A 15080-nucleotide genomic window follows, 5' to 3' on the forward strand; every position below is an offset into this window, starting at 1 on the left:
CTCTTTGGATACAATTCCAACGATCCGTCTCTTCAATTTGTCATCAATTTTCCTCTTGCGGCCACGTCCAGGGAGGTTGGCTACTGTCCCGTGGGTCTTGAACTTCTGAATAATATGAGCCACTGTTGTCACAGGAACTTCAAGCTGTTTAGAGATGGTCTTATAGCCTTTACCTTTAAGATGTTTGTCTATAATTTTTTTCGGATGTCCTGGGACAATTCTCTCCTTCGCTTTCTGTTGTCCATGTTCAGTGTGGTACACACCTTTTTCACCAAACAGCAGGGTGACTACTTGTCTCCCTTTAAATAGGCAGACTGACTGATTATGAGTTTGGAAACACCTGTGATGTCAATTAAATGACACACCTGAGTTAATCATGTCACTCTGGTCAAATAGTTTTCAATCTTTTATAGAGGTACCATCATTTTTGTCCAGGCCTGTTTCATTAGTTTGTTTTTTTTAAATAATTATGTTAATCAACAATTCAAAAGTAATGGCTGTTTTTTGATTATTTAATTTCAATAAATTTTTACTTATTGTTACTTTTGTGAGTTTCAAGTGATTTCAGTGAGAATTGTGGGTTTTCCTTCTTTAACTGAGGGGTACCAACAATTTTGTCCACGTGTGTATTCTCATGTTTCAGGTGGTTCACAGAGTCTGTGGGGCATTTGAAAGGTTTGTTCAGAATCCAAATCAGTGAAATTGTTTTTGGTTGATGAGTGATATTGCTACCACTTTTCCTATGCCACAAATACAAGAACAACAAAACATTTGAAAATGTACTATATATTTTTAATGAAGCACTGCATAGGCTAATAAACTAGGCTAACAAAATTCATGTAACAGTGCCTCAAAAAAGCAGGTTTCAAGCAGCATATATAGTGAACATCTCAATACTGTGTGATAAAATAGATTTGCACACATTTCAACTATATTTTCACATTTTTTTCAAATTACACATATTTAACACAACACATTTAATGTATTTTTTTCTCGAATTCTGTGAAATGATTGCTAACTTGTGCATTTCGGACTGAACTGGATTTGAAATTGTGTTGGCAAAATCTGAACAGACTTATTTTGAGTTTTACAGACATTAAACATACAGCTCTGGAAAAAATTAGGAGACCACTGCAAAATTATCAGTTCTTCTGATTTTGGTATTTATAGGTATATGTTTAAGTAACATGAACATTTTTGTTTAATTCTACAAACTGCTGACAACATAACTCCAAAAGTCCACATAGAAATATTGTCATTTAGAGATTTTATTTGCAGAAAATGAAAAATGGTTATTTTGAAAAAATTGCAGTGATCTCTTAATTTTTTCCAGAGGTGTATTTCACTGTTTGCCATATTATTCTGATGGCATCATGGATTGTGTGGCTTTTATTCTGCATTATTAAAGCAAGTCATCTCTTTCATCTTGTCCTTTAACTCGCACATAAAGCAAGTCTGTAGGACTTCCTTTTTTCACCTGCGTAATATTGTAAAAATCAGGAACATCCTGTCTCAGAGTGATGCAGAAAAATTAGTTCATGCTTTTGTTACTTCCAGGCTTGACTATTGCAATTCCTTATTATCGGGTTGTTCAAATAGCTCTCTCAAACATCTACAGTTGATCCAAAACGCTGCTGCGAGAGTACTGACAGGAGTTAGCAAAAGAGATCATACTTCCCCTATACTTGCTTCTCTTCACTGGCTTCCTGTTAAATCCAGAATAGAATTTAAAATCCTTCTTCTGACATATAAAGCTCTTAATAACCAATCTCCATCATATCTTAAAGATCTGATAGTACCTTATTATCCTAGTAGAACTCTTCGCTCTCAAGCTGCAGGCTTACTTGTTGTTCCGAGAATTTCTTCTTCACTATACTTGTTATGCTAACTTACATAGTTTGAATTTTACTGCTAGCTATATATGGAGTGTGTTTAATGTCAAAGCCGTACATCATAAGAGTAAATTATGAGTCAGTTTGCAATGTTAGCTTATACTTTGTCTGTGTCACATATCCTGTCATGCATGTATCGAAATGTGTGTTGTGTTTTCCTTGCTTTCCCACCCCTCCCTCTTCTCCCATCTCTCCCCCTTGCCCTCCTCTGTCCTTCTCAACCCGCCCGGCCAGCAGGCAGATGGGTCCCCCCTATATAGAGCCGGGTTCTGCTCGAGGTTTCTTCCCTGTTAAAAGGGTGTTTTTCCTTGCCACTGTCGCCTTTGGGCTTGCTCTGGGGGTCAGGCATATGGGTTCTGTAAAGCGTCTTGAGACGATTTGACTGTAATTGACGCTATATAAATAAAATTGAATTGAATTGAATTGAATCTTGCTAGTGTAATAACAAATATTAATTAAATTTGAAACTGCCTTTGTCTGTCATTTTTATAGATTTAGGGAGGGCCTGAAGACCCTTGGTGTTCTAGATGCAATGAGGATTCAGCCAGACAGTTTCAGACCTTTAATGTGTCATGAACCATCTCCACTCACTGCTGACGCAATGGATCAGCTTTTCCACATCCGCCTGTCTGCTGTGGGAAGCAACAAGAGAATGGCAGAGGAACGTATTGTGGCATTTTGGAGGGATTACCTGCAGGATGTAGAAGGTAAATACTCCTGCTAGATGTTCTTTACTCCTCTGTATTCTTGTTTTGTTTTTTTGTTTTGTATTTTACTTTTTTTTTCTTTTACAGCCTGTCTCTGTGGAATTGACTGTCCTTACATGATATACCTTTTTGAATTTTTAGATATCTTGTAGTTCTGTTAATGTTTCTTTTCTCACTCCTCCATTTACTTCCTTCCATCTATAATTTTCCTTTCTCTCTTTGTATGATCTATTTCTTTTGCTTTTTGCATTGCACTTTTAACTTAATGGTATAATGTGGAACATTCTTATTCTTCTTTTTGATGTTTGCTTGCTTTTTTTGTGTTAGAGCAAGTGGGTCCCTCAGCACTAGGTAAAATCCTAGCTTTTGCGACGGGTGCAAGTGTCATCCCTCCAGTTGGATTCTCCCCACTGCCATCAGTTGATTTCCTGCATGATCAGTCCATCAGCCCTGGACGGTATTTGCCTATGGCACACACCTGCATTAACTGCCTTAAAGCTGCTGTCCGGAGTTTGAATCGCAGCGTCTCCCAAAACACTGGTGGTCCCACCCTCTGATTTCGCCCCTTTATTTGTGCACGCGCGCAGTACATGAGAGAAGTGCCCGGAGTGCAGCAGCATTTTGCCTGTTTTGCTGTTTTCCCCTCTTCTACATTTAGTACATTTAGTAAATAATAAAGGAATTACGTTAGAATGCTGTATTGAGTCTAACTTGTCCTAATACCAAAATAACATGAATCTGCTAGGACGAACGAGTAAAGTTTCAATATGTGATTACACTCGTGTATCCCTCTCGATGACGTTGTTTATCAAACTTAGTGCATTTACGCGTGTATATGTGTTACATTGTTTATTTATTTCTATCTAGAGTTCAGAATTGCATGACTCCTCTGACGAAGAGTATGTCCCAGACGCCCCAACATCTTCCTCCAGAGGTCGGGCATCTAAACGAAGCCGTCAGGCGGGCTATGGAGGCCGTGGTCGGGGAGCGACGCGAGCACCCCGAGCCAAAAAACGTCCTGCAGTCTCTTGGCCTGACAAGCCGTGGGATTGGTAACTTTTCTGGAAGTTGCTGATCCCTGATGCTCTCTCCTCCACAAGCAAAACAAATGTGTGCGCGGTTGCGTAGTGCGTAGCTCGCCCACCTCTGCATGGGCTTGCTTGCTGTGTGCGTAACCGTTGATTGACAGCATGACAAAGCTGAAGCTCGAACTTGATTGGTCGGCAGCAACCGGCGCTTTTTGGAATAACATGGGGGTCTATGAGAGGAAGGCGGAGCTCAGGAATAAATTTTCATATCGCGTCATACTAACATTATATTATAGTATCGAACTAGACTAACACATTTAAGCTTTGTTAAAAAATGATACATAAATTGAAAACAAACGGAAACTCCGGACAGCAGCTTTAAGTTGCCACTATTGGAAACATACAAGGATTTCAGGGAGAGTATGGACTTTGCATTGAGTAACACACAGGGTTTTGGTAGAGAATAACTTTTGAAGATTGTGTGTTCCTACCACAATGCAGTGCTCAGGATGTTTCAGTTAGAATGTATGAACATATGAACTGCTGTTTTGGTTTTCTTTCCCCTCTTTGATTAGGTGTTTGCAGAGGAAAAACAGTTTTGGGGGAAAAATATTGTTAAGGATGTGATCTTTTACAGGGATTAGCTGAAATTTGTTTTTAAATTTTTGTACCTTTTTTCTGTCACTCATTTTTGATCAACAGTGTTGATTATATATCAGATTTGTGGTTGTGAGGCAAACTGTTTTGTTCTGGCATTTCACATTAAAGCACTGTATAAATGCAGCCATTAACTATTTGTTACAAAACAACCCATGGAGTTTAAGCTGTTAGGCAGCTTTTCTACTGTTCACTAAGAAAATTCACCAGGCCTAAAAATAATTGTATGCCATGGTTTCCATCACCATTCAGTGGGTCTATGGCTTCGTTATCTCTGTTCATGACAGTTTCATTTACAATAAAGTCATTAACAGGAACAACTACATTGTTTTCAGTGTCTAACTGTAGAAGGGTGTCTTCACTGATTTCCAAGGTATCATTTCCAGCAAAACTGTCCTGCATTGCACTAGCACCGGCACTGTTAAGAACCCCTCTCTGCCACAGCTGAAGAGGTGTTGGTCCTCCCTGTGTGGATAATCCATGATTGTTCCACTGACTTCTGAATTCTGCAGCTGCCCTCTGAACTCTTGGCAAGTAGATATAGTGTAGACAAAACATATGGAGTTCATCTGTAGAATCCAGTATGCCCTCATTTTCCATGAAGGTGAAGAGATTACTGAAGTGGAAGGAGACAACTCGGTTTAGCTCTGCCCACAGTCGTTCTATCCTCTGATTGTGGACACTGCGTCCAGTTATGACACTGCCTCTATTTACCCCCCTTCTCTCCAGCATGTATCGGGCAACTCCTGTGTTCCCCATGCCGTGGTCACAGCGTACTCTCAAGGGAAGGCCAAAGCTCTGTACACCAGTGCGGAACAGTTGCAGTACACTTGATGCCCTGTTGTTGTTGAGGCACTGCAAATATATGATGGTTCGACTAAAGCCATCAACGCATCCATGAAAAACCATTCTCCACCTCACCAGTTTATGGTTTCCATCTATATGCCTGTGGGGAGAATAAAAGACAATTACTACTATATTTAGCCAAATGATGCCCTGCAACCTGCCTTCATAAGCCTTAAGTTTGGACCTCCATGGAATGAATACCATTGCATTTAGTGATTTCCTGACCTGTCCATACAAACTCAAGTACTCTGTTAACAATTGTGAGGTACTTTTGCTTTATGCATTTATTACATTTTGTGCTATTTTTCTTGTACCCATTACGTTTTGGAGACAGGTTATGTACTTGTTTCCTCATTTAGTATGCTGACAGTTTTAACTTTTCAGATTCAAATTGATACAATTGAAATTCATGGAACACTGCTTAATGTCCTGTAGGCATCTTCAGTATTATGAAGTTATGATGAGCTTAGTTCTTTAATTTTGTGGCCTCAGGAACAAAAGGGCAACTGTGCATACTTACAGCTGAGTCAATGTCAAAGGTTTTAGGTTTGATTTTAGTTGTTTTACATCAATATTATGCAGTACAGGGAAAAAAATGTGAACTTCAGTATAGGTCTTTAGCCTAGAAATCACAGTTCAAGAATAATGGGCACCTGTCACTAAATGATTTTGTACACCTATGTATTGTTTTCATATTGGTCTGCTTCACTGTGCAGAAGTTTGTAACCTTAAGAATTAAAAGACGTGTAGATGTCCACTTAAGATTAGAATCGTATATTATCCTCTGCATTATGTGTATTTTTACTTTCGGCAATTTTGGTATAATTTGATAATACATATGCACTTAAAAAATGAAAGTTCGACTTAAACCATTTATTAAGTATTTTTACCCTCTGGTACACAGTAAATACTTGTACTTAAGTAAACCATTTGAGTGTTTCTTCCATGGCTTCTTTAAAGCTTTACCTTAAACATTACTGTAAAGATTGGATTAGATTAGATTAAATTGATTTTATTGATTCTTTAGGAAGACTACTTCAGGTAAATTAATATTCTAGCTGCATTTTACAGTAATACTGTGTTCCTTTACATCTGTAATCAAAGTAAAAATCAATTAGCAATTTAAATATACTTTATGTATATATGTGCATTAATAAATCTACATAATTATGAAATGATAATTATATAGGACATTTAAAATACTAAATATAAAATGGCTACTGACAAAAGAACCACGTCTAATACAATATTACAAGATAGGCTTACTCACCATAATTGATTGGGAGTGAGAACATTGTAAATTCTTCGGCGGATTGCATGACGACGACGGAAGGCCCGTCCAATGGGGTCAAGGTGTTGCAAGCAATGTCTCACACGCCTGCGCTGTATTCTGATGTTGCGTGACCGAAGGCTTCCCAGCACATACCTTTCTCCTGCATTTGGTGTGGTTTGAAGGATCCTGTTAACAATGTCGGTCGAGGCCTCCTCAGACATTTCTGTGTAGGCCAGTGGTCCAATTTGAAGCTGCTGTCTATGGCTGTACAGTGTCCTCCTACTGATTCCAAAGCATACAGCTATTCTTTGCCAACTCATTCCAAGAGACAAACAGTGGGTAATCTGTCCATGCAATATATTGTATTGAGGTCGACCAGGATGGCCAGTTCTGATTGTTGGTGGGACTCTTGAAGTAAAAATATCCCTTTGTCTCATTTCAGCTGGTCTTGAGTTTTCATATGAATTTAAAATGGAACAAAAACATGTATACAGTGTCTCCAGAACACGTAAATGTCTTTGACTGTCACCTCCTAACTGCTGGCTAATTGAGAGAAAGAAAGAAATTGTCCGTGCATAACCATGAAGCTCGCCAAATAGCCTTTCCAAAATCATGCCGTCATGTCCATCACTGTCAATTTCCTGCACAATCCTCTGAACGCACCTCAGTGTATCCGTGATAAAAACAGCAATGTCCTCCTCATTGCCATTTATTTCCACAAACAGTAACTGACCTTGAAAAAGAAGGTAAATAAGTACAAATATCATGTTCATCTTTCTAATGTTCTAACAAAGAAAGTGCTCCTTGTAACTCCAATTTAGCCAGCTAGCAGTGCTTTGAGTGGATGCAGGCTTTGTTTTGAGGGTTGCAAACCCATGTGAGAAGGCGAATTCAGACTTCCTGTTTGATCAAACTAACTTCCTTTTCAATTATATTAAAGCGAGCTTGATAGTAAATATAAGAGAGTATACTAGTGTATGTGTAACAGTATGATAGTAATTGTAAGAGAGTTTGATAGTGAATGTAAGAGAGTTTGATGGTAAATGTGAGAGAGTTTGATAGTGAATGTAAAAGCAAGTATGATTTATTTCTCAAGGGGCCTCCCATAGGATCCTATTCTGTCCTGCTGAGCTTGTTGGTGGATGCAGCTGTAACGTCAGCAGCATTACAGCTGCTGGTGTTCTGGCTAAAACTAACTTCACTGCCGTCTCGGCCAGATTCAGGTTGGGTTGGCTGAATAAGTACGACAGATATTTTGGCCTGACTTTCAGAGGTTTGAGGTCAACATCTGTCCATGTTTGGATTTAGAAGGATTAAGATTGTTGTGAAGCTCTTAACACGGTTATCTTCACCTCACCTGCTTTCTAGTGACACAGGCAAACAAACAAACATGGTGGAAAAAAAGAAAACAGAGGAGAAACTACTGGAACTGTAGTTTGACAGCAAAATGAATGAGTGGATAACAAAAAAAATCAATAATAGTAATGCTTTTTGCTTTGAAAATGTGGTTGTTTTAGATTGGTAATTTATTTTTCTTTGGTTTGGGGAAGTCCGACCTTCAAGACGATAGTGGAGGAAATTGTGTTTTCAATGACAATTTTTTTCAATGGTAATTTTTTTTTCAATGACAACCAATACTGTCTCTATTTTAGCTCCATGAGGAAATGCCTGACCATCTGAGCAAACAATGAGCTCTGCAAAATTAACTACACAATGAAAATGTAAAGGATTACAAATGATTAAGATCGATAGTTATGGCAGACTTGTAAGTTGCGGAGTGCAGGAAAAATAACTTCATCACTCATTGCAATGAGATGTGCTTGTCACTTTAAACCCTTGTAACACCACTTTGTTTACAAGGCATGTTTTGTTTTTAAAAAATCTTCAAAATGCACACTCTTTTTAGAGCCAGAAAGTGTAAAAATGCAGTTTCTGGTGGTTCAACCTTCCAACTGTTTGTAATAAATACCATCAGTTTTGTGTGGTTACATAGAGAAAACATCTTGAAAATAAGCTTAAAATTGTCAGATTTCATTGTAGTCACTTTATTTAAAATGTCAAATTTAAAAATTCACCAAAAATAACGATGGAAATTGTAAAAAAGAAAGCCAAAGATTCTCTGCTCTGCACGGCAACTGAGAAGCCATGACTGACTCAGGGCAGTTGTGAGCAACAACCATGTGACCAAAATCCAGACACTTTTTGGGTAAACCTTTCAATTCATTTTCAATACATTTTATTTTCCAGTTCAAATGTGTCATCTCAAGACACTTCAATGAGGAAAGTAAAGACAAAACTATAGAAAGAAATCCAACAAATCCAAAGTTTCCTTTGGATTCCCTGTCTGAGCAAGCACTTGGCGACAGTGGGGAGGTAAAACTCCCTTTTTCAGGAAGAACCCTCCAGCAGAACCAGGCTCAGACAGGGCGGCCATCTGCCTCGACCGGTTGGGGTGAGGGTGACAGTGAAAGACACTTGACAGTGCTGCTCAGTTCATCACATCGGACGCACAGCAGCAGCAGAACGTCTTCTTTATCCAAGAGAAGACGCGTTGGAAGCAGTTCTTCTTCCTCTTCGTCTTCCTCTGTTCCTTCTCACTGACCTCGGTGTCTTCATCATCATTACTATCCTCGCTGTCGTCAGTGTCTTCAGCAGTGTCAGCATTGTCACTGTCTTCATGCTCACTGCTCTTCAGGTCTTTGTCCTCATCAGGCAAGCCTGTCAGGTTAATTCTGTTTTCAGGATCTGCAGGCTTAACCATGATGAATTTGCTGGTGGAGGGTCTCGGTTCATCGCTAAAAAAGGAAACATACACCGTTGGGTTTACATCCGACAAGCAGAGAATGTAAACATGGAAATCAGCAAAAGTTCATATCAGTCTTTTGTCACCTGCTGGACTGCTAATGTCTCACAACCTGTGTACAAAGTAAGTAGAAACACACTTACCAACTGCTGGTGGGGGAGCTGCTGTTGAGGTAGCTTTTGGTGATGAAGGGATGGTTGAGGATACCACTGGGGGTGATTCTGTCGTCCTCATCCCACCGAAGCATCGCCTTCAACAGCTCGATGCACTCCCTCCTCTCATCGGCCTCTGCTGGGTTGTCCGTCTCAGAGGACACCTGGTGCAGCAAACATTTTGAAAGTCCAACAGTGGTCAAATCACCTTCCACCGTCAAATGTGAATACCATAAATGAACGGGACTTTTCAGCAACTAGCCGCTGCTTCCTAAACTACCTACCGTTTTCATTTCATCCAGAGAGCCGAACTCGTAAACTGTGGGGTCGGAGTAGATGACATGGGCCACAAAATACTCAACAGGTGTCTGAAAGAAGAAAACAATGATGCTTACTAAAGTCTTTATCTTATTGAGTGAGTAAAGGTCAGAGGTAAAATCACAGTAGGAGCATTGTACCTTCAGCCGCCACAAACCATTAGACGTTTTCTGAAAAAAAAATCGTGATCTCCGGCCAGCATCGATGAGATGTTGCGGTGGCGGACCAAGCAGACGGATCATGCGTCGGAGCTGCAGACGAAACGTAAGACCATGTTAGACCTGAAGCTAATCCTGTGACGGCTTCTAATGTGTTTCAGCTGCAGTAATTTACTCACTTTCCAGTATTCCGAGTCTGAGTCCGATTCTGATCCGAAGAGACTATCTTCAGTCATCATCCCGGCCATCACGCAGCCTAAGGACCAAACGTCGATGGCCTCTGAATACGGCAGGCCCAGGGTGATTTCTGGAGCTCTGAATGTGGAAAAAACATCAGATGAAGATGTGACACAGTAGACAGTAAGGAGACAGCGCTGAATGAAAGATTTCTCAATGTTTAAAAAGTATCAGTATTTCATACCTATATTCAAGTACTTGGAATAGCTCTCCTGCTTTGGCTTCCGACCTGTACTTGGCCATACCAAAGTCAATGAGCTTGACTCTGAAGGGCTGCTTCACGTGATCCACCATCATGATGTTATCCTCCTTCACATCACCGTGGATTATGCCAGCACTCTTTGCTGCATTCAAAGCTACAGCCACCTGCAAGTAACAACATTTATCAGGAGTTTGTTCAAGAAATCTGTCACATGACAATAAAAGTAGAAGTTGTAAAGGTTCCTGAACCACCGATGTTAATTTTAGCACCACTGAAGGAGAGAAATATAAGGAGACAATAGAAGGTCACACCTGCTGAATAACTGTGCGGACGTCTTCCAGTCGCATTGGCTGTGGTAAACTCTCCACATAGTCCCACAGGTCGATGTCCAACTTTTCAAGCACCAGGAGCCGCTTATTGTCTATGAAGAAGTCTCCTTTGTACTCAATGATGTTGGACTCCTTCGAGTTGTGGCTCATGAGCTTTTTCAGGATTTCCGCCTGTGGAGACACAATATGTTTGCTGAGTCACATCATCCAATCAGTTCTTCTCAACAACTAAAAAGTACATAACATGACCAGTACCACTACTCAGAATCTTGTAGTGGTACTACCTCTTTTTAAAACAATGTCTTTTTTATGTCACTGTTCAGCTGAAATCAGTCTCCTACCTCATGGTCTAGATTGTGCCGTATGGGCACCTTTATAGCCACGTGCTCTTCAGTGTTGTTTTTCACACATTCCAACACTCTTCCAAAGCCTCCAGCTCTCAGTTCTTTCACCACCGTGTAGCCTGTTGTGAATTCCAAACGCTGCCATGTGGTACTCCCCTCGTAGGAAGATGAGGATGAGGATGAGGATGAGGATCCATCCATGCATCCTCTATACACCGCTTCATTCTCACTAGGGTCGCGGTGGGTGCTGGAGCCTATCCCAGCTGACTCGGGCGAAGGCGGGGGACACCTTGGACAGGTCGCCAGTCTGTCGCAGGGCGAGGATGAGGATGAGGATGAAGATGAGGATGAACTTTGAAAGTACATCTTTATCTTGTCCCAGAAGACTGAAAGTGAAACAGACACAAAAGAGAACCATATATTATGGATGTCTTGTTAAACCATTGGTAATCTACCACACTGTTGTGATCTCAGTTTTCAATCATATTTGCTAAATATTGAACCAGTTATCATAAAACAACAGCACTGAGTGTTACACCCTGCTCTGAATTGTGTTATAAGGCATATTGGACAGTACTGCAGCAAAATTACATGGATGTTTCCTCAGAAACTCCAAAGTGTTTACTTCATTAAACAGAAGAGTGGAGTTACTTCACAAAAGTTTGGTTATCTCGATTTTGCTTAAATGTGGATGTCTCTGAGTTTGGTGTTAAGCTGGTTTCACTAAATTATTCAACAAACGAATAAATAACTCAATAAAATAAATTGAAATGCTGTCTCCACTCAGAGTTTTTGTGTTTGGCATGAATTCTAGAATGCCTTTATAAACAATTTCAAAATTCTCAGCATTGTTTCATTTTGAAAATGGCATGTTAAATGACTAAAACTGGCACTGTTTTTCTCATCTATCTGCACTTAATAACTTATAGCGACATATTCTGAGTAATGTTGTTAGAAATTGTCGAAATCTCTCATTTGTCAGAACATTTTCTGCTCAACCATGTCTCATTTGACAGATTTTTTCTCACATAAAATATATTTCAAATATATTAAAAATGCTAACTTTTAGAAATGTGTTCAGTATTTTTATTCACAAATCAAGATGTTTGAGATCATTTTTTTAAAAGCCTGTTTATCCACGTCCAGCACATTTTTAACATATTACAGGCATTTGAGGTAATGTTTAAATGACAGTATCTCAAGAACTAATACAGATAAAGCATGATTTTTTTTTATGGTTAGTTCTAGTTTCAACTACAGGACGAGTCGATGAAATAATCTCTGATAACAGGTGAATTGAAATTTAAAAACTAATTGAAACTGTCACTGAAAGTCTCATCTTTGAGCACACATTACCCCAAAAAACAATAATGCAGAAATCAACCAATGATATTTTCTGACACTTTTGTACTTGCATGCCAGGATAATACAAAACAAAGCATACAGAATATTTTTTTTAACATTAAATGCTTGGTCACAAAAATGCAGGAGTACTGGTTGTTTTTAGTTATCCAGTTATGACCAAACCTGAACACATCACTTCCCTTCCACACTGCTAAGATCTTACTTTTTAATAATAAGATGTTCAAAATGACAAGACAAGTACAAAACTGAGTGTTACATCCTGTTCTGACTCACGGATTTCATTACAAATTGGACAGAGTTGTAGAAAAATAGATTTTAAAACTGCCTTCTGAATGTTTCCTCTGGTGTTTGCTTCATCAAACAGAACAGTGAAGTCACTTACCTCAAAAATGTTGGCTTCTTTGGACTTTGTTAAAAGTTTGATGTCGAGTTTAATCTCGATGTCCTGCGAGTTTCAGTGTAGTCCTGTTGTCCTGCTGAAATCCGTAAGACACTGACCAGAAGTGTCTGCACACTGACACTTGTATACTTCGTTTAAATGTAAACAAAGTCTAATTGGGAACTATTTTTAGAGGTGTTCATTCTGCATAGAAACCATTGCATATCTTGACAACGGTACATCAGATCATGCTCAAACTTGGTAGGGGTATTGCAGGGGTCCTGGGGAAGTGCAGTGGGGAGTTTGAATCAGTTTGTATGAATGGTAGTGCTTTTTCAATGCAATGAAATCAAGGTACTCACATTCTGACAGCAGTCTCAGCACTACTTGGTTTAAATGTAAACAAAGCAGCAGATATTTTTTAAACTTTTAACTGTCATATTTACTGTAAAGAAAGCACACAGTGGATGGGTTTGGGTTCATGTAAAATGCTGAAACACTGGTGTAGTCATTGTATATGAGGAATATGGCTTTCCAAAGGGAACAAACTTGGAGTTAGTTGAGCCTTTGCAGAAAACATGTTGGGGGTAAATGGTGCCAGTAAAATTTCAAATTTTGCATCTCATATAATGTAAGATCTGTCTCCATTTGTTCATGTATGACCTGATGGGCTGCAAAGTATGGGGTGCCGCTTGTAAAGCAGCTCATGTGCTGCATGCAAAAGAAGAAAGACACTTGATTGCACTGTCACTGTTTACCCTTGTTTTTCTGTTTTTGTTTTGGTGCAGCAAATCAGGGGCCTGTTTCACGAAGCAGGTTCACTGAAAACTCTGAGTTTCTTAACCCCGAAATGAGGGAAACTCAGAGTTTTCCGTTTCACGAAGCGAGGTAACTTAACCCCGAGACAGAGGGGTAACTCCAGCCTGTTTCACAAAGAGGGGTAACTTCAACTCTCGGTCAGTTACCGCAGTAACAGACTCTATGAGTTGAACCTGGTCGGCAGCAGGTTTATCTGAGAAAACCTGGAGTTTCTCTCCGTCTCCGCCCACTTTCAGCCACACACGCTGTTTCATTTCCTCATTCATTCAGTCAGTAAGCGGGCGAGTTTTGGCGTAGAACAACTTTTATTAACCATCCAGTGGATAAAGGAGCAGCATTACTGCACAGATAATTAAATATTCGTCGGTAGATTGTTATCAGACCGCGCATAAATGTTCTCGCATTTCCGGACAATTATCGCTTTGAGCGGTACCGTTTCGTAATCGTTTCAAGTCCATAATCTACATAAACAACCTAATCCGTCCTTACATTTACATTACCAGCCGCAGTCATGCTCTCACATCCAGCAGATGTTGTGTGTTGCGCTGCGGTTCTTTGCAAATGGAAGTTTTTATATAACGTCGGAGATGCAGAGTAAGGCAACTGTACGGAGGACATTCAGAAAAGTGTTCCTGATCCTGAAACGACTTTTACCATCATTGTAGCATTCCCTGGACATAAACCTGTCAGAGCATCAAGGAGGAGTTCCACAGGATTGCAGGTGAATGATGTAGAGATCTGTTAAATTCATTTAAATCATATTCTGTTAATGACATTGTGCTGCAACCTCAGACTGGGATTAGTCATTTGAATTTCTTTTAGGATTTCCCACTGTGATTGGCTGCATAGATGCACACACATCCCCATCACAGCTCCCTCTCATCATGAACAGGAAGTCCATTCACAGCATAAATGTGCAGGTAGGCTACAGGTAGACTGACTACTGTTTCTAAATGTTAAAGACTGCATCATAGTTCAACATCTGTCATTCTCTGCACTGTCCAGATCATATGTGATGCTGCATACATCATTTCTAATGTGGAGGCCAAGTGGTCTGGGTCTGTTCATGACTCCAGGATTTATGGAGAGTCTAACCTGAGCAACAGACTGCAGCGTGGTCAGCAGCCTAAAGATTTTCACAATAGAATTCTCTTGTCTCCCTCCTTTAATATACTCTGATGTATCCACTATACATTACAGGAGAGTTTGATGGCCTTCTGCTGGGTGACAGGAGTTACCATGCCAACCCAGGCTGATGACCTCATACCCTGACCCTGAACCAGGCCCCCAACAAAACTTCAACTGGACTCACTGCAGGACCAGGGCCCGGGTGGAGATGACCATAGGCCTGCTGAAAGGCCGTTTCCAGCGCCTACATCACCTCAGGGTGACCCCTGAGAGGGCCTGTGATATTACTGTGGCATGTGTTGTTCTTCATAATATTACCACTATTAGAGGAGAGCAACACCCTGCCCTACAAACTGAAGACCCAGATGATGAGCCCATCCACCTGCAGCTATCCAGGACAGCAGAGCAGTCAGAGACACCGTATGCAATAATCACTTTAGAGT

General features: G+C 40.1%; 1 protein-coding gene and 1 long non-coding RNA gene across 2 annotated transcripts; one reads left to right on the plus strand and one right to left on the minus strand.

The window, feature by feature from the left end:
- Positions 1–581: 581 nt before the first annotated feature.
- Positions 582–4535, plus strand: LOC127534231 (uncharacterized). The gene is made up of 3 exons (XR_007942273.1): positions 582–675; positions 2385–2599; positions 2927–4535. It is a non-coding gene; the product is annotated as an uncharacterized LOC127534231 (long non-coding RNA).
- A 5180-nt stretch (positions 4536–9715) lies between these two features.
- LOC127534184 (homeodomain-interacting protein kinase 1-like) lies at positions 9716–11631 on the minus strand. The gene is made up of 5 exons (XM_051948733.1): positions 10585–11631; positions 10256–10437; positions 10014–10149; positions 9903–9927; positions 9716–9726 (listed from the first exon to the last, which is right to left on the minus strand). The coding sequence occupies exons 1-5, from the start codon at positions 10750–10752 to the stop codon at positions 9716–9718; spliced, it is 522 nt and encodes a 173-aa protein (XP_051804693.1). The 5' UTR covers positions 10753–11631.
- Positions 11632–15080: the final 3449 nt, after the last annotated feature.

Source organism: Acanthochromis polyacanthus, chromosome 5 (assembly GCF_021347895.1).
Source record: "Acanthochromis polyacanthus isolate Apoly-LR-REF ecotype Palm Island chromosome 5, KAUST_Apoly_ChrSc, whole genome shotgun sequence".
NCBI classification, from domain to species: Eukaryota; Metazoa; Chordata; class Actinopteri; family Pomacentridae; genus Acanthochromis; species Acanthochromis polyacanthus.

Excerpts from the sequence above, each read along its gene's own strand:
- LOC127534184 (XM_051948733.1), bottom strand. The coding sequence starts at position 10,752 with ATGAGCCACAACTCGAAGGAGTCCAACATCATTGAGTACAAAGGAGAC. Across the intron at positions 10,438-10,584 it reads TCCGCACAGTTATTCAGCAG|GTGGCTGTAGCTTTGAATGC; the intron begins GTGTGACCTTCT and ends TGTTACTTGCAG. Across the intron at positions 10,150-10,255 it reads TTCCAAGTACTTGAATATAG|AGCTCCAGAAATCACCCTGG; the intron begins GTATGAAATACT and ends TTCCACATTCAG.